The sequence below is a fragment of the Bubalus bubalis genome, chromosome 1, assembly GCF_019923935.1.
Source record: "Bubalus bubalis isolate 160015118507 breed Murrah chromosome 1, NDDB_SH_1, whole genome shotgun sequence".
Lineage (NCBI taxonomy): Eukaryota > Metazoa > Chordata > Mammalia > Artiodactyla > Bovidae > Bubalus > Bubalus bubalis.
In genome coordinates this window covers 164,490,540-164,511,206 of record NC_059157.1, presented here as the reverse complement: position 1 = coordinate 164,511,206, position 20,667 = coordinate 164,490,540, and the positions used below count along the sequence as shown (strand labels likewise).

General features: G+C 39.4%; 1 protein-coding gene across 2 annotated transcripts in view; it reads left to right on the top strand.

The window, feature by feature from the left end:
* The window catches only part of AGTR1 (angiotensin II receptor type 1), a 57,120-nt gene extending 44,007 nt beyond the window's left edge, over nt 1-13,113 (top strand). For both annotated transcript variants that reach the window (XM_025290211.3, XM_025290201.3), the window contains exon 3: nt 11,516-13,113. In XM_025290211.3, coding sequence (XP_025145996.3) covers nt 11,562-12,641 — 1,080 coding nt within the window. In that variant the 5' untranslated portion in view covers nt 11,516-11,561 and the 3' untranslated portion in view covers nt 12,642-13,113. The remainder of the gene's footprint in view (nt 1-11,515) is intronic.
* The last annotated feature ends 7,554 nt before the right edge of the window (nt 13,114-20,667 follow it).

Here is a 20,667-nt window from a genome sequence, read left to right as displayed (position 1 = left end):
AGAGAGTTGTTTGGGGAACTGGGATGTTCATCACAACCAACTTATTTAAGCTCCTGATAAACAGGAGCTTCTCAAGTGGAGAGAAATTTAATTGTAGATTCAGTTCAGTTCAGTTCAGTCACTCAGTCATGTCCGACTCTTTGCGACCCCATGAATCGCAGCACGCCAGGCCTCCCTGTCCATCACCAACTCCCGGAGTTCACCCAGACTCACGTCCATTGAGTCAGTGATGCCATCCAGCCATCTCATCCTCTGTCATCCCCTTCTCCTCCTGCCCCCAATCCCTCCCAGCATCAGAGTCTTTTCCAATGAGTCAACTCTTCGCATGAGGTGGCCAAAGTACTGGAGTTTCAGCTTTAGCATCATTCCTTCCAAAGAAATCCCAGGGCTGATCTCCTTCAGAATGGACTGGTTGGATCTCCTTGCAGTCCAAGGGACTCTCAAGAGTCTTCTCCAACACCACAGTTCAAAAGCATCCATTCTTCGGCACTCAGCCTTCTTCACAGTCCAACTCTCACATCCATACATGACCACTGGAAAAACCATAGCCTTGACTAGACGGACCTTTGTTGGCAAAATAATGTCTCTGTTTTTCAATATGCTATCTAGGTTGGTCATAACTTTCCTTCCAAGGAGTAAGCGTCTTTTAATTTCATGGCTGCAGTCACCATCTGCAGTGATTTTGGAGCCCAAAAAAATAAAGTCTGACACTGTTTCCACTGTTTCCCCATCTATTTCCCATGAAGTGATGGGACCGGATGCCATGATCTTAGTTTTCTGAATGTTGAGCTTTAAGCCAACTTTTTCACTCTCTTCTTTCACTTTCATTAAGAGGCTTTTTAGTTCCTCTTCACTTTCTGCCATAAGGGTGGTGTCATCTGCCTATCTGAGGTTATTGATATTTCTCCCAGAAATCTTGATTCCAGCTTGTGCTTCTTCCAGCCCAGCGTTTCTCATGATGTACTCTGCATATAAGTTAAATAAGCAGGGTGACAATATACAGCCTTGACGTACTCCTTTTCCTATTTGGAACCAGTCTGTTGTTCCATGTTCAGTTCTAACTGTTGCTTCCTGATCTGCATACAGATTTCTCAAGAGGGAGGTCAGGTGGTCTGGTATTCCCATCTCTTGAAGAATTTTCCACAATTTATTGTGATGCACACAGTCAAAGGCTTTGGCATAGTCAATAAAGCAAGTGTTACATTATTAGATATTAAAATATTGAATAATTTCCAAGAAGCAAAAATTTAGTATTAACATTATACTTTCCTTGAAATTTATACCCTAACTTGGAAAGAACTTCTGAATTTCCTTTCATAGCTGAGTTCTTTAGCTTCTTGCACTATTTTGGACAAAGCAAAGGGTAGGACTGGTTGAGGATGACAGAACATTTAACCACTGTCACCAGAGTTGGTTACACTTGGCATGAACAGAAATAAGAAAGTAGTTTTCACTGCTTTCATTTCCTCTGAGGGCAGGCCATGGTGATGATATTGATTTAATAAGAGGGTCAGAAACCACTACTTAACCACTTAGACATACCACACTTGTATTCATTAAGTTTGAGAAGATTGAATCTTAAGTATTTAATTAATATGGCATTAATACTTTTACTACATATTTTTGTATTAAGAGAAAGATTCATCTGGGAATTGCAGAGGCAAATGAAATCATCTCCAGGGAAAGTAACAGAGAAGGAGTCAGGCTGGGATTATCAAACAAAAGCAGGGCATTCTCCTGTGTATCTGACTTGAGAGTAGGTCACGTGCCTTATAATATAGACTTTCTGCCATGCTTTCTTCTACATGGCTTCAAGAATTCCCAGCATAAACGAGAGTGTCATCCAGAAAGACCTGGATGCTTCATCAAAGGGCACAATGGAGAGGGTGGAGCAAGAAGAAGGACAAGACTATAGTCTAAAGCTTATTGGATCCAAGCAACTTAACTATTATCACCAAATAATGTGTAGAGCAACTTCCAGTCAAGATGAGGACAATGGATTAAGCAATCATGGATATTAACCTTTTTTATCTACATTAAATATCACGTTAGAGCACCAAAGAAGAATTAAGACCACACAGGCCAGGGACAAACCAACACCAGATACACAGTTGAGATAAAGTTCTAATGACTTCACCAGAATGGAAATAAAGACCATTAGACTCACATACTGAAGGCAACTGAAACTGGATTTCCTGGTTAAAGCCAGGAACTGGAAAACTACTGCCCATTATGATCTAAGACTAAAATAAATTTTGTAGACCAGTAAAAATTTGAGAATGGGTAGAGGGCCTAATGGCTTCCCTGGTAGCTGAGTTGGTAAAGAACCTGTGTGCAATGCAGGAAACCCCAGGTTCCTGGGTCAGAAAGATTCCCTGGAGAAGGGATAGGCTACCCACTCCAGTACTTTGGGGTGACTCAGATGGTAAAGAAGAGACCTGGATTCGATCCCTGGGTTGGGAAGATCCACTGGAGGAAGGAATGGCAGCCCACTCCAGTATTCTTGCCTGGAGAATCCCCACAGACAGAGGATCCTGATGGGCTGCAGACTGTGGTGTCGCAAAGAGTCAGACACGACACGACTGAGTGACTAAGCACAGCACAGCACAGGAGGCCTATTATGCAGTAACTGCAAAGTAAGGGGTAGAAAACCAGGCTGAGAACCGGCTCTAAGAACTTTTCCAGATCAACTGAGAGTTGTATGTCCAAGCAGAAATTTCACCCACCACCACCATCCAGACACTCAGACCTCCTACAGAAGCTAATTTTCACTAGAGATGGACTCACAGTCAAAGACTACAAAACCTAAAATGAAGGCAAATGCCTTCATGTCTGTAGATGAAACAAATAGAATTTACATCTGAAGAACTACAAACAGTAAAGCAATTGAATAGGGGCTCTTAACATACAGATGTTCAAAATGTTTAAGGAGGTAAGGATAGAAATAGATCCCATAAAATAAGAACAGAAGGTTAAGATATTAAGAACAAGTGGATTTGAAAAAGAAACAAGTAGAAACTCTAAAAATTTTAGTGCCAGCTTCTATGATTCAATTAATTCACAAACAGATACTGACTTAAGAGTTGTTCCCTGTAGAATGCCTCACTCATTACCAGGGGAAAAACACACAGGAGCAAAATCAGTTGCTTTCTAATGTCTGAATTATAAGATAGGATCAATAAAGAGAATGCCTTTTGAACAGGATGGTTTATTGAGCTCTCCATCACGACAAGAGACTTACACTGACCTACTCTTTCTGATATTTAAGAAAGATACTTTGATAGATTATCCTAAAATATAATTACTTGGTCTTTTAGTTCTGTCTTTATTATCAGAGGAAACTTCAGAGTATTTTTTTTCTTCAGATTGCAAACTCATTTAAAAAGGAGCTTCTAATGGACAAATTAATTAGATTGGTTTGGGCTTGAATAAAAGCTTAAGGAGGTATTAATATTCTAATCAATTTTTAGAAATGTGGTGGACCAGTGTTCTTGCCTAGAGAATCCCAGGGACAGAGCAGCCTGGTGGGCTGCCATCTATGGGGTTGCACAGAGTCGGACACGACTGACGTGACTTAGCAGCAGCAGCAGCAGAGACTGTCATACAGAGTGAAGTAAGTCAGAAAGAGAAAAGTGAATACCATATATTAAGTCATGTATGTGGAATCTAGAAAATGGTATGATGGCCTTATTTGCAAAGCAGAAGTAGAGACACAGACATAAAGAACAGATGTATGGATACCAAGGGGAAGGGTGAGGTGGGAAGAATTGGGAGACTGGCGTTGACATATATACACTATTGATACTATATAGAAAACAGATAACTAATGAGAACCTACTATATAGGGAACTCAGTGCTCTGTGGTGACCTAAATGGGAAGAAAATCCATAAAAGAGAGGATACATGTATATGTAAAGCTGATTCACTTTGCTTTACAATAGAAACTAACAAAATATTGTGAAGGAACTATACTCCAATAAAAATTAAGAAAAAAATACAAAGCTGTTCTTGAAAAATCAAAAAAAATATTCTAATCGCAAGTCTTGGGGAAATATTCTTAGAATTTAAAAAAAAGATAGAAAGAAAATCTTTCTTAGGTTTGTTTTTAAGAACCAGGGAAGCTGTCAAAGACTGCAAGGTAATTCCTACTAAACAACCAGTAGATAAATGTGGTGTGGCCACCGTGAGCCAACCTTGTGTTTGCAGCAGACTGAGAGTTCCCACCTGACTCATGGAAAATGTATTCAGCTGCTTAAGATTATTTTTTACTCATACTTTGAAAGAACAACAGCTTGGTGTTTTAACCTTTTAATGGCAGGAAAAAGAGCTTACCAGTAATAAACTTTTTTTTTTTTTCTCATGCTTTTTTGTCTCATGGCTGAACCAGCCCTTGCTTTGCATTCAAAACAATAATAGTAAGATCCACATAAAACACACTTACTAAATACTTACTGCTTGAGAGTAAGACTCAGAAATAGACTCAGTACTTTTAAGTTATCTCATTTAATTACAACAACAATTTAGTGCAATAAGAGGCATTGCTCCCATTTCTTATAGATGAGGAAACTGAGACTTACATTCAGAGATGTATGGGATGACTTATTCAGAGCTACACGTATCTGTAAGTGGTAAAGGAAGATTCATTTATAAGCATTTTGACTCTGAATTTCATCTTCTTTCCCCCAAGAGGAAATGATGTTGTGGAGTTCATGTAAACCACAGAGCCTGAGTAAAAGCTACAGCAAGACCCAGAAATAGAGAGAGGTGGCCCCAATATCACTCTGTCACCATAGAGTAATATTGTTTTCACTCAATATCCTGTAACCCTACTGGGAGAAACAGCAGAACGAAACCAAAAAAAAAAAAAAAAAATAGCTGCTTTCTGGGACTCAAAAGTTTGGAGATCACATCTCTTCCTCCTTCAGCTGCTCACCAAAATAGCATCCTTTCAAGCTTCAAAGAGAAGCAGCCTAGTCTTTTCCATGTATTTATTATCAATCGAAGGCGACTCCAATCATAGGAGTTCCATTTTTCTCTCTTTCTCAGAAACAGCTTTCTCTAGGGAAGCCTACGAGTGACAACAGTGCAGACTAAGAGAACATTATTCTTTGCACACCCTCATGGCCTGTGTCACCCTTCCATCCAGTACACATTCATACACCATCCATACCCAGAAGGTCTTGCAGTATCTATAAATTTACAGGAGCAGTTTCCCGTAGATGCAGCTGCAGGCATTCATAAAGAAGGAGAAGTTCAAGCAATGACAAAATCTCTAGTCTACCTTAGCTGGCCAGATGCTTGCCTCTAAGTGCTAACCACTCTGATTTCCATACATCCTCCAAAGCCTACGTGCCATCTCTGGGACGCGTCCCTGATCATTCTCGGAAATCCTCACCACTAGGCAGGGTCAGTAATAAATACAGAATATTTCACATGCCTATGGAATGGTATAAGGATTCAACACATTAGAGACAATTCTGGCTTTAAGACTCCTAACCCCCCAGCTAGACTCAAATTATCAGGAGGAGCAGAAGGACTGTGATTTTATTCACGTCGCATTCCTTACCCCAACACATGATAGGTGTTGAGTGAATATGGGATGAATGGATAACTGCCTGATGAATGCACTGTTTGCATTTCTGCTTCCTTGTGCTTGTTCCTGATGTTTTCATCACTGAAGTTCCTCTCCTTCTCTCCTTACTAGGTAGGAAGTCTTGGTCATTACTTACATAAACATTTATATAAAATGTCCTTTCAATTAGTATATTCAGTGCTATGCTCAGAGTTTCTCAAGTAATATACTCATTAAAACAACAGATACCTCACTCAAATTTCCAGGGATGTTGCTCTAGTGTCTCAGAGCAACCTTTTATATTAGTCAATATGGATCCATGGAAACTTACGCAAAGGCTGACCTCACAATGTGGAAGAACTGGACTACAAATCCATGTTTATAAATTGGTCCTTTCAAATACAAAATCTTCCACAGGAATTCTTTTACAAATGATGGTTACAGTTCAGGCCTACTCAATAAAATTCTACCCTATCTAGACAAAAATTAATGGAACCAACCAGAGTTGTGTGCCCTCAAAGTAAGATGAAGAGAAGAGAATTTCCTCCCTGCTCTTGGGCACCCAACTCAGGGCACCCAAATTTATTCCTTCCTTTTAGTGCCCTTATGCCCAGATTGAAACAAATATTTAACTCTCCCTATTTTCAGTTACAGAGTTATGGAGTTCAACCCAGGACACTTTTAATCTTTGAGATTCTAAAACCTTGACATTTTCAATTTTTCCTAAGCAAAATCCAACTTATCTCAGCTAGATATTAGATGAAGAACAAACAATTAATCCACATTAAGGTGTAAATGACTGCTAGCCATTTATAAAGCATTTACTTTTTAATAGAGAATATTTGTTTACCTAAATGAATATATACTTCTAAATTGGCATAATTTTAGTAACTATGACTTTTTTAAAAACTGAAAAATCAGGAAAGTGTAGAGAAATCCTTCTGGGTGAAAAAGAAATAGGTCAAACCTCCCTCATAACCTAGCCTTAGTTTCTTTTTTTTTCTTTTTTTTTTTTAATTTTATTTTATTTTTAAACTTTACATAACTGTATTAGTTTTGCCAAATATCAAAATGAATCCGCCACAGGTATACATGTGTTCCCCATCCTGAACCCTCCTCCCCCCTCCCTCCCTATTCCATCCCTCTGGGTCATCCCAGTGCACCAGCCCCAAGCATCCAGTATCGTGCATCGAACCTGGACTGGCAACTCGTTTCATACATGATATTTTACATGTTTCAATGCCATTCTCCCAAATCTTCCCACCCTCTCCCTCTCTCACAGAGTCCATAAGACTGTTCTATACATCAGTGTCTCTTTTGCTGTCTCGTACACAGGGTTATTGTTACCATCTTTCTAAATTCCATATATATGCGTTAGTATACTGTATTGGTGTTTTTCTTTCTGGCTTACTTCACTCTGTATAATAGGCTCCAGTTTCATCCACCTCATTAGAACTGATTCAAATGTATTCTTTTTAATGGCTGAGTAATACTCCATTGTGTATATGTACCACAGCTTTCTTATCCATTCATCTGCTGATGGACATCTAGGTTGCTTCCATGTCCTGGCTATTATAAACAGTGCTGCGATGAACATTGGGGTACACGTGTCTCTTTCCCTTCTGGTTTCCTCAGTGTGTATGCCCAGCAGTGGGATTGCTGGATCATAAGGCAGGTCTATTTCCAGTTTTTTAAGGAATCTCCACACTGTTCTCCATAGTGGCTGTACTAGTTTGCATTCCCACCAACAGTGTAAGAGGGTTCCCTTTTCTCCACACCCTCTCCAGCATTTATTACTTGTAGACTTTTGGATCGCAGCCATTCTGACTGGTGTGAAATGGTACCTTATAGTGGTTTTGATTTGCATTTCTCTGATAATGAGTGATGTTGAGCATCTTTTCATGTGTTTGTTAGCCATCTGTATGTCTTCTTTGGAGAAATGTCTCTTTAGTTCTTTGGCCCATTTTTTGATTGGGTCATTTATTTTTCTGGAGTTGAGCTGTAGGAGTTGCTTGTATATTTTGAGATTAGTTGTTTGTCAGTTGCTTCATTTACTATTATCTTCTCCCATTCTGAAGGCTGTCTTTTCACCTTGCTAATAGTTTCCTTTGATGTGCAGAAGCTTTTAAGGTTAATTAGGTCCCATTTGTTTATTTTTGCTTTTATTTCCAATATTCTGGGAGGTGGGTCATAGAGGATTCTGCTGTGATGTATGTCAGAGAGTGTTTTGCCTATGTTCTCCTCTAGGAGTTTTATAGTTTCTGGTCTTACATTTAGATCTTTAATCCATTTTGAGTTTATTTTTGTGTATGGTGTTAGAAAGTGTTCTAGTTTCATTCTTTTACAAGTGGTTGACCAGTTTTCCCAGCACCACTTGTTAAAGAGATTGTCTTTAATCCATTGTATATTCTTGCCTCCTTTGTCAAAGATAAGCTGTCCATATGTGCGTGGATTTATCACTGGGCTTTCTATTTTGTTCCATTGATCTATATTTCTGTCTTTGTGCCAGTACCATACTGTCTTGATAACTGTGGCTTTGTAGTAGAGCCTGAAGTCAGGTAGGTTGATTCCTCCAGTTCCATTCTTCTTTCTCAAGATCGCTTTGGCTATTCGAGGTTTTTTGCATTTCCATACAAATTGTGAAATTATTTGTTCTAGTTCTGTGAAGAATGCTGTTGGTAGCTTGATAGGGATTGCATTGAATCTATAGATTGCTTTGGGTAGTATACTCATTTTCACTATATTGATTCTTCCAATCCATGAACATGGTATATTTCTCCATCTGTTAGTGTCCTCTTTGATTTCTTTCACCAGTGTTTTATAGTTTTCTATATATAGGTCCTTAGTTTCTTTAGGTAGATATATTCCTAAGTATTTTATTCTTTCCATTGCAATGGTGAATGGAATTGTTTCCTTAATTTCTCTTTCTGTTTTCTCATTATTAGTGTATAGGAATGCAAGGGATTTCTGTGTGTTGATTTTATATCCTGCAACTTTACTATAGTCATTGATTAGTTCTAGTAATTTTCTGGTGGAGTCTTTAGGGTTTTCTATGTAGAGGATCATGTCATCTGCAAACAGTGAGAGATTTACTTCTTCTTTTCCAATTTGGATTCCTTTTATTTATTTTTCTGTTCTGATTGCTGTGGCCAAAACTTCCAAAACTATGTTGAATAGTAATGGTAAAAGTGGGCACCCTTGTCTTGTTCCTGACTTTAGAGGAAATGCTTTCAATTTTTCACCATTGAGGTAGCCCTAGTTTCTATTAAATTATTCCTTATTTTCATCTTCTTTTGTTTTGTATACTACAGATTTCTAAAAGTGCCAAGGGTTTATTTTGTCAATTTAAATTGTGTTGGGTTTAGGTTTTAGCTTATTATCAAAGGTGAGGCTCAGGTTGACACTGAGCATTTTCTATCAGATTCTTTGGGAGCAGAATGTAAATTGATTTCATTAGCCCCCTAGAAATTAGTCTCAATACTCTCCACTTACAACTGTAAGTTATATAATATTCACCCATTCATGTGTCCAGTTGTTTTCTTATTCATCAGACATTTATCATCTGCCTTCTGGAAGGTGTGAGGGTTTACACTAGTGAACAAGATGATTCCAAACAGGCCTTATCCTCAAATCACTGACAAACTGGTGGAGAAGACAGATAAGTCAACATGCCATCATAATATATAGGTCAAACCTACATGCAAAGTACCAAAAGAGCACAAGAAAATGGAACAGCCAATTGCTCAGGCAAGTTAGGAAGGCCCCACAGAGCATGTGCCATTTGCTTGTTGGTGGATGCTGAGACCCCCGTGAATAAAAAGGTAAGGAAGGGATTTAGTTCATACAGCTCTGACTACACAAGGAGAAGATAAAGAGGGTGTAGAGCCAAAAACCTCGGGGGAGGCAAAGAGACCACTTAAGAACCTCTTTTTCCCAGTGTTATAACACTGGGAAAAAGAGGTTCTTAATTTGAAAAAGAGACATTAATTTGCCAACAAAGGTTCGTCTAGTCAAGGCTATGGTTTTTCCTGTGGTCATGTATGGATGTGAGAGTTGGACTGTGAAGAAGGCTGAGCTCCAAAGAATTGATGCTTTTGAACTGTGGTGTTGGAGAAGACTCTTGAGAGTCCCTTGGACTGCAAGGAGATCCAACCAGTCCATTCTGAAGGAGGTCAGCCCTGGGATTTCTTTGGAAGGAATGCTGCTAAAGCTGAAACTCCAGTACTTTGGCCACCTCATGGGAAGAGTTGACTCATTGGAAAAGACTCTGATGCTGGGAGGGATTGGGGGCAAGAGGAGAAGGGGACGACAGAGGATGAGATGGCTGGATGGCATCACTGACTCGATGGACGTGAGTCTCAGTGAACTCCGGGAGTTAGTGATGGACAGGTAGGCCTGGCGTGCTGCGATTCATGGGGTCACAAAGAGTCGGACACGACTGAGCGACTGATCTGATCTGATATTTTATAATCTGGCTAGCTGAGACTCATCCTCTCATAGCACCACTTCACTACTACCTTAGCTCTCCCAGACACTATGTGCAGCTCTCCTGGGCAGACTAGAAGTGTCTTATTCCCGTTCCTCTTCTTACCCCGGACACTTTGCTACAAGAGGAAGAAAATCTAGGGACCCGTGCTCATCTAGGGACCCACTCCTGGTGGAGCAATGGGTCCTTCCCAACATCCCTCCCCTGCCTGGCCAGCCTTGCCGACGCCTAGGGCTGCCTTTCACCTCGGAGCATGCCTGTGCCCCATCCTGCCATGTGACCGTCACAGCACCTTCAGCTTCCCTCCAAGGGTTTTTAGAGAGACTCTTGTCTAGGGCAGACTATGATGCTTCTCTAAATCACATCAATGAAAAGCTTGATTGTTGATTACATAAAATATTGGAGCAAATATTTGCAGAGGTCTTTATGGAGCTCATTTCAGAGCATCTGATTCTTCCTAAAATCCTAAAGAACTGCTGCTGCTGCCTTGAACCCCAACAAAACACATTTTATTGGTAATTCTGACCTAATCTATTCATTTTACATCCTTTATTAAACAAATGGTTATTTGAGATTAAACTCCAGAAATGGCTTGTGGGCACAAAACTTAGGAGATTCAGGCCCTTTTGCTACACTGAGTTGGAAGTTAAAGAATGATACAGGATGCTCAGGACTGGTGCACTGGGATGACCCAGAGGGATGGTATGGGGAGGGAGGTGGTAGGGGGAGTTCAGGATGGGGAACACGTGTACACCCATGGCGGATTCATGTTGATGTATAGCAAAACCAATACAATATTGTAAAGTAATTAGCCTCCAATTAAAATAAATAGATTTATATTAAAAGAATAAGTGGTGACTGCATGTAATGACCTGGAAAACCATACAAAGAATGCTGTTCCCCAAAGCCTTCAGCCTTCCCTTTTATCCCCTCCTAAATCAATTCCTCAGTAACCTAGAGGCAGCAATTCCAACCACTTAAGAGAAGATGCTAATAATTTTTATACCTAAGATTGTGAGATGAAAGAAATGGTTCAAAGAATAAGGTACAGCTATGTCACATTTCTGAGGTTTAAGACAATTAGCCTTGCTTACCTAAGGAAATGCTCAAGTCTTTCTGACTAGTATTTTCTGAGATTTATATTATGTTTTTTAATCTAGGATTTACTCTTAGAAAAAAAGGCAAAGGACCTATGTGAATATTCACCTAGGAACCCACTTCCACTGATCTGGGGGATATTTATCATTCCATAGAAAAGCAATGTGTTCTGAAACTTAATTTAAATGTGCAATCTTAGATTTTTCTCTGCTTACAGCTTTTCTCCAGAAAATATGATCTGATTTTTTTTTTCCTAAAGCTAAAGTTGAGGTACTGTATTTATGAATAAGAAATAAAACTATTTGTTTACAACTAGAAATTTCATTTTTTTTCATCTTTTTCATTTTTATTTTTTCTAGGTGCATTTGGCATAGTGTCTGAGACTGACTAACCCAAGAGATCAAAATGATCCTCAACTCTTCTGCCGAAGATGGTATTAAAAGAATCCAAGATGATTGTCCCAAAGCTGGAAGGCACAATTACATATTTATCATGATCCCTACTTTATACAGTATTATCTTTGTGGTGGGGATATTTGGAAACAGCTTGGTGGTGATTGTCATTTACTTTTACATGAAACTGAAGACTGTGGCCAGTGTTTTTCTTTTGAATTTAGCTCTGGCTGACTTATGCTTTTTACTGACTTTGCCACTGTGGGCTGTCTACACTGCTATGGAATACCGCTGGCCCTTCGGCAATTACCTATGTAAGATCGCTTCAGCCAGTGTCAGTTTCAACCTCTACGCCAGCGTGTTTCTACTCACATGTCTAAGCATTGACCGCTACCTGGCTATTGTTCACCCAATGAAGTCCCGCCTCCGGCGCACAATGCTTGTGGCCAAAGTCACCTGCATCATTATTTGGCTGCTGGCAGGTTTGGCCAGTTTGCCAACTATAATCCACCGCAATGTATTTTTCATCGAGAATACCAATATCACAGTTTGCGCTTTCCATTACGAATCCCAAAATTCTACCCTCCCGGTAGGGCTGGGCCTCACCAAGAATATACTGGGATTCTTGTTTCCTTTTCTGATCATTCTTACAAGCTACACTCTTATTTGGAAGACCCTCAAGAAGGCTTATGAAATTCAGAAGAACAAACCAAGAAAAGATGATATTTTCAAGATAATTTTGGCAATCGTGCTTTTCTTTTTCTTTTCCTGGGTTCCCCACCAGATATTCACTTTTATGGATGTGTTAATTCAGTTGGGCCTCATCCGTGACTGTAAAATTGAAGATATTGTTGACACTGCCATGCCCATCACTATTTGCTTGGCTTATTTTAACAATTGCCTGAATCCTCTCTTTTATGGCTTTCTAGGAAAAAAATTTAAAAAATATTTTCTACAGCTTCTGAAATACATTCCCCCAAAGGCCAAATCCCACTCAAACCTGTCGACAAAAATGAGCACACTCTCCTACCGCCCCTCAGAAAATGGAAACTCCTCTACCAAGAAGCCTGCCCCATGCATTGAGGTTGAGTGACACACTTGGAACCTGTCTGTGAAGTCACCTTAAAGAAGGAGCAAGAAAACCATTCTTGTACAACACCTCACTACCAAATGAGCATGGGCTGCATTTCAGAATTAAAGGAGAAAATAGATTATGTGGACTGAACTGACTTGTCTACAGCTCTGAACAAAAGTTCTTTCCCTTTTCAACTCAACAAAGCAAAGCCACATTCAGCCATGTTTTGTATTAGGTAGATGATGCCCACTCAAAGAACTGATGTCAGAAACTGGATGAAAGTGTTGATTTGGAAAATTTTACTGGGAGAAATGTCCTCTCCCTAGTCTGCTCTTGTTCTGTTATTTTTGATTTCCACATGAAAGTACTTCAGTTCAGTTCAGTCACTCAGTCATGTCCAACTCTTTGCGACCCCATGAATCGCAGCATGCCAGGCCTCCCTGTCCATCACCAACTCCCGGAGTTTACCCAAACTCATGTGTGTTGAGTCAGTGATGCCATCCAGCCATCTCATCCTCTGTCATCCCCTTCTCCTCCTGCCCCCAATCCCTCTCAGCATCAGGGTCTTTTCCAATGAGTCAACTCTTTGCATGAGGTGGCCAAAGTATTGGAGTTTCAGCTTCAGCATCAGTCCTTCCAATGAACACCCAGGACTGATCTCCTTTAGGATGGACTGGTTGGATCTCTTTGCAGTCAAAGGGGTGCTCAAGTCTTCTCCAACACCACAGTTCAAAAGCATCAATTCTTCGGCACTCAGCTTTCTTCACAGTCCAACTCTCACATCCATACATGACCACTGGAAAAACCATAGCCTTGACTAGATGGACCTTTGTTGGCAAAGTAATGTCTCTGCTTTTCAATATGCTATCTAGGCTGGTTATAACTTTCCTTCCAAGGAGTAAGCGTCTTTTAATTTCATGGCTGCAGTCACCATCTGCAGTAATTTTGGAGCCCCAAAAAATAAAGTCTGACACTGTTTCCATGTTTCCCCATCTATTTCCCATGAAGTACTTAGAATATGTTAAACCTCAAGAGGAGCAACAGGAGAGAAGAGCTTAAGACTGCCATGCCCAATTTCCAAAGGACAGCAAAGCTTTCGTGCCTATTTAGCTATTAGCGACTGCGGCCCACTTGTACCTGCTACTGTGCATTTCATACAAAGACTCGCTAAGCAGTAGTTGTCAGGTTCCAGAAGCTTTTGTGAAATCCAACCCGTGTCTTATGGATTCACACTGCCAAAATATGCCAGCTGAGTGGCCTATTTGTATAATGATGTTTCTGTAGTCATGTATAAAAATTAAATTACTTGTAAAGGTGTTATTCCGGCCCCAGGTAGTCATGTTACTTTTATTTCAGATCTGAGAAGTATATATATTTTGTGGTGAAAAGATTATATATCATAAAATATTCCTTACTGTTTTAAAAAGTATATATTCAACCTGTGCATGTATCTCTCTAAACTGCTGTTATCTTATTAAAATTTGGCAAAGTTATATTCACATTAAATAATGTTATTGCAATGTATTTAATCTTCATTACTTAAAATAAATGTTGGTTTATTTTTAAAACAGGACAACTGTGAATAAGTACAAATGTATTTCCATTTAAATCTTGATACAGCTGATAGTTTAACACTGTTGGTTTTAGATTTAATATGCTGCTATTGAAAATACAAAGAACACACTTTCTTCCACTGCACAACATGGAATAAATATACCATTTTGAGTTTTCCAAAGTTTGTCATGCAACAAAGAAAAAACTCATTCCTTATAACACTAAAATAATACATTATTTTACACAAAATTTTAATAGGGTTTTTCTATTCACATACATGATAATTGTAAGAAACATAGACTATATAAGAAAGCAGTAAAAAAAAAAAAAAAAAAGCCATATTTAGTTCTCCTGCTCAAAAATTACCATTTTAACATTCGGGTACCTTGTTATGCTTTTCTTGTATTCATTATATACACATACATATTTAAATCATGATACTGAAATCATAATGTATTTTGTATGCAAATTTTCCATTTAATGACATAGCATAGTAGTTTGCTACACCATTAAATTTTTTTTCTAAAACAATTTAACACTTGTTTTAGAAAAACAGTTATTGAGTCTTTATTGTAGGGGACTTCCCTGGTGGTCCAGTGGCTAAGACTCCATGCTCCCAATATAGGGGACCCAGGTGTGACCCTTGGTCAGGGAACTAGATCCCACAAGCCGTAACTAAAGATCCTGTGTGCCACAACTAAGACTGGGTACTGCCAAACAAATGTAAGAATAAATAAGTAACTGTATATCATTACAAAATACAGACACACCAGTTTGCTAGTATTCAAATTTTTGAGCATTTAATTTTTCTGATTTTTCAGTATCATAATTTATACTGTATCTAAACATTCAAGTATATGAATCTGATAAATCCTTTCTGATACACTCCTAGAAGTGGCACAAATGATTATACAGATATGAACATTTTTAATATTCTTAACATACCTTTTGCCAAATATTTTCCAGAAAACATAACTGTTTTCAATGCTACCATATTTCACCATAGCCTCCGCAGCAAGGAATGTTTAATAGATTTCAGCAGAAAAGGGAATTTTACTGGAAAGATTCAAGTGCCATGTGCAAAAGCAGGGATGCAACTGCATTGAAGAAAGTGCTGTAATATTTCTTCTGCCCTTGGCAGCTGCCTCATCCTAGAGGCCATTGTCATTCTGGAGAATCCGCACAGAGCAGGTACTCATCTGACTCCATCAACAGTGGCCAAAGACGAGTGTGATAAATAAAGGAGCTGATGGGAGGTGTGGTTGGGAGAGCATTTAGAGGGAGGCCTTGGGCGTTGGGCAGGATTCATGAAGCATCATATTATGTTCACATTCCCAAGGATACAGTTATTTAGTGAATAACTGTGGTTATATGTGCCTCGTTTTCCTTTTATATGATTTTTTAAATTTCACAGGTATATAATACCAGCCACTACCTCCAAACATTCTTTACTATTTTCACAAAGAATCACTTCTAAAAAATAAATTCTAGCTGGTCTCAAATTATAGCATGCTGCTGCTGCTGCTTAGTCGCTTCAGTTGTGTCCAACTCTGTGCGACCCCATAGACGGCAGCCCACCAGGCTCCGCCGTCCCTGGGATTCTCCAGGCAAGAACACTGGAGTGGGTTGCCATTTCCTTCTCCAATGCATGAAAGTAAAAAGTGAAAGTGAAGTCGATCAGTTGTGTCAGACTCTTCACGACCCCATGGACTGCAGCCTACCAGGCTCCTCCATCCATGGGATTTTCCAGGCAAGAGTACTGGAGTGGGTTGCCATTGCCTTCTCCAAATTACAGCATAAACTTACCCTATTTGAGCTCCCTCCACGTCTGCTGTGTAACAGCTCATTTTTCATTCAATAGTCATTTAAGCCAAATGATTACCAGTACTTCAAACTTGCTAGAGCATTTTATAAGTCATAGGTGATAAGATTTCTGGTAGATATTAATAATTGTAATCAGATACCCTCTATTTCATGTATTGATTAACTGGTATAAATAAGTTTCAGGCCTTGTTTTCACTTTTATTTCATCAAATTATACAGTGATTTCCCCACCCTATTTTGTGAAATAGATATTGATAACTTCATGATTAATCTTGCTTTTTCAGTGAGATCAACTTAATATTGAAGTTGAAACAACATACCTAAATCTTAAGATGGTATGCCATGGTTTGTTATTTATTAACATATTTAGAGGTTAGGTGGATTCATTATTTCTTGGGATATTTTGTAAATTAATAAGACAGGAATATTCACCATGAGGATCTAGGTGCTCAATGGAACTCAAGTGCAATATATGTATTTGTATATTTCTATTTACATTTCAATCCTAGTTTCCCCCACGATAAATTCATTTTTTCAGCCAATAATTGATTAATTCGTGGACTCAATAAATTTTGTATGGTTACCTATTCTATGCTAGGGGACTAGAGTTATGTAACATACAGCTTAAAATGCACAGTAAACATTTCAACCAGCTGTTATAGGGAGTATGAAAGGAAGCCAAGTGAGAAGTAGCTTGACTGCCAATCCATGGAAAGGCTCCAAAGAAGAGAAAATAGATTCAGACAGGTCACAAAAGTGAAGTGAAATGAGTGAAGAAATGGAGTCACAGGGGATTTTGAACACTGGCATAGAGGATGATTTCCCTGAGAGCCGTGAAGAAAATAAATCAAGAGCAGATGAGATATGAAAAAATTGAGAAGCAGCGGAGGCCTGGATACTGCCACAAACTGCCTCAAAAGTCAGGGTGCACACCTCCAGGAGAGCTGCATACAGATGCTTAAGTCGCTAGAACCATGGTGGATCCACTGGAAAGAATCTAAATATCAGGAAGGTAAGCAAGTGATAAACAGCAGAAAATGGTATGGGGCAAAATTCAACAAACTTTATATATTGCAGGCTGCATTTGGGGAAGGAAAAAGTCCTCTGAATTATCCACTGTTGGTTTTGATAAGACTGAAAATAAATGTAAAGGGAAATGCAAGAGGTGGAATATGGGAGCTGACGATCAAAGAGCCAGACTCTCCAAATTTAACAATGTGACTAAATCAGTTAAAATATGACATCCATAACTGCAGCCACTCTTGTTGATGGACTTCTGTAGAGGACACTGTGGAACTATCTGTACAATGTCCCTCTCCCCTTACCATGGGAATTTCCCAACTCACCCAAGAATATGTCCATTTTCCTACCTAACTCTATCCCCAGGCCATAGTTCATCAATAAGGCTTGAAATGAACTATTCACAGCCTTTTCTCTAAGGACTTTTTAAACAGACTCTGAAGAGTTGGTCCAACTGGGGTTGAAAGTTACTGAGAGAGAAGTTGTGTGATGTAAGCTTGGGATCTAATAGCAACCATGTTGCCACTCTGGATAAATCTAGTCTCTACTGGGAGTGAAGTTAACAGAGCAAGAAAGTTCTAGAGATACCTGAGTCCCTGATTCTATCTGTGCTATATGCCCAGCTCTATCTCTGCCCACTTTATACTTAGAACCAGCATTCATGTCTCTAATTAGGACAGAATGTAATATTCTGGAGCTGAGATCTGCATGTGTTCCTTCCTACTTCACCAATACGAATCTCCTTGCTGTTATGGTCAATACATCACCCACTGACCATCCAGCAAGAAGATATCAGTCTAGGCCCCAAATATCTTGATCTCTATCTTTAATAAGTGACCATGCGGATTGTCCTTTTTTCACAAGTGTCCTTATGAAAGGGTGAGGACCAGGGCACCCAGTAGTGTGTTAGAGGGGAAGAGGTGTGCTGATAGAGGACTCAAATTTAGCTGGGACTAAGGGTACTACAGGACCTACTAGTGTAAATTATTATAAACGGAGATCTTCCCCTGAGGTGTCACACTGGTAAAACACTCTTCTCTTGCCCAAGAAATCATAAGTATTAAGCAAACCATTAAATATAAGTAAAGAGAGGAAATGAGCACCCTGAAACTCCTGCTCAAATATATGGTGTATATGCTACCTGGATCCTGCCTTCTTTCCATCATCTGGATGTTCTCCAGCTCTCACAGACTTTGTGAACACTGCGTCCAACCCTGTCCATATAAAACAGAAAAGGCCTTCACTCAACAAGCCCACCCACCTTACTTGAGAAATAAGATAACTGAATTTTCACTATGAGAAAGAGGCAGAATTAGATTACTGTCTTTCCCCCACCACCACCAAAAAAAAAAAAAAAAAAAAAAAAACCTTAGAATGAGAGAATTTAGCTTTATTAATATTTAATTCTAAGTCATTCATATAAAGAAATTTTGCATAATAACTCTCTAAGGTTTTAAGCACCCTGAGATTTGCCCTTCAAACAGCATGATAGGAAAATATTTATCTATGTGCCCAAGAGTTAAATTTGATAAATAAACGATGTTAATTTTGAAACTATTAAAAGCCAGTTTGCTGTTATGATTGTTTTGCTTCAAATATCAAAATGATGATGAGCCATATATGCCCTTGGGCCTATTTCTTGATTCTTTTCATGTCTTACAAAGCTTTTTTGAAAAACTGAACAATAGAAGAAATAGGAATCCTGGCTGAACACCCCAGTTCAGTTCCATTCAGTTCAGTCGCTCAGTCTTGTCCTACTCTTTGCGACCCCATGGACTGCAGCACGCCAGGCTTCCCTGTCCATCACCAATTCCCAGAGCTTACTCAAACTCATATCCATTGACTCGGTGATACCATCCAACCATCACATTCTCTATTGTCCCCTTCTCATCCTGCCTTCAACCATTCCCAGCATCAGGGTCTTTTCAAATGAGTCCGTTCTTCGTATCAGGTGGCCAAAGTATTGGAGTTTCAGCTTCAGCATCAGTCCTTCCAATGAATATTCAGGACTGATTTCCTTTAGGATGGACTGGTTGGATCTCCTTGCAGTCCAAGGGACTCTCAAGAGTCTTCTCCAACACCACAGTTCAAAGCATCAGTTCTTTGGTGCTGAGCTTTCTTTATAGTCTAACTCTCACATCCATACATGACCACTGGAAAAACCATAGCGTTGACTAGATGGACCTTTGTTGGCAAAGTAATGTCTCTGCTTTTTAATATGCTGTCTAGGTTGGTCCTAGCTTTTCTTCCAAGGAGCAAGAGTCTTTTAATTTCATGGCTTCAGTCACCATCTGCAGTGATTTTGGAGCCCCCCAAAAATAAAGTCTGTCATTGTTTCAATGTCCAGTTCCAGTTTTGGACATGGAACAACAGACTAGTTCCAAATAGGGAAAGGAGTATGTTAAGGCTGTATATTATCACCCTGCTTATTTAACTCATATGCAGAGTACATCATGAGAAATGCTGGGCTGGAGGAAGCACAAGCTGGAATCAAGATTACCAGGAAGAATATCAATAACCTCAGATATGCAGATGACACCACCCTTATGGCAGAAAGTGAAGAGGAACTCAAAAGCCTCTTGATGAAAGTGAAAGAGGAGAGTGAAAAAGCTGGCTTAAAGCTCAACATTCAGAAAATTAAGATCATCGCATCCGGTCCCATCACTCAATGGCAAATAAATGGGGAAACAATGGCAGACTTTATTTTGGGGGGGGGTCCAAAATCACTGCAGATGGTGACTGAAACCATGAAATTAAAAGACACTTGCTCCTTGGAAGAAAAGCTATGACCAATCTAGACAGCATATTAAAAAGCAGAGACATTGCTTTACAAACAAAAGTCCATCTAGTCAAAGCTATGGTTTTTCCAGTAGTCATTTATGGATTTGAGAGTTGGACTACAAAGAAAGCTGAGCACCAAAGAACTAATGCTTTTGAACTGTGATGTTGCAGAAGACTCTTGAGAGTCCCTTGGACTGCAATGAGTCCAACCAGTTCATCCTAAAGGAAATCAATCCTGAATATTCATTGGAAGGACTGATGCTGAAGCTGAAACTCCAATACTTTGGCCACCTGATGCGAAGAACTGACTCGTTAGAAAAGACCCTGATGCTGGGATTGGTTGAAGGCAGGAGAAGGGGATGACAGAGGATGAGATGGCTGGATGGCATCACCCACTCAATGGACATGAGTTTGAGTAAACTCCAGGAGCTGGTGATGGATAGGAGGCTGGGTGAGCTGCAGTCACGGGGTCACAAAGAGTCCTGACATGACTGAGCAACTGAACTGAACTGAATTGATTGTTTTCATTGTTTCCCCATCATTTGCCATGAAGTGATGGGACCAGATGCCATGATCTTAGTTTTCTGAATGTTGAGTTTTAACCCAACTTTTTCACTCTCCTCTTTCACTTTCATCAAGAGGCTCTTTAGTTCTTCTTCACTTTTTACCGTAAGGGTGGTGTCATCTGCATATCTGAAATTATTGATACTTCTCCTCATACAGAACTTATTAAGTAGATGTGAGAAGCAGATGTAGCATCTGGTCACTAAAAAGGCAAGGCAGAAATGTTCTGATGTTTTCACAGGCAACATAAGAAAAGGCAATGTATGAGACCAAAATAATGAAGGAATGGACCAAGAATTGG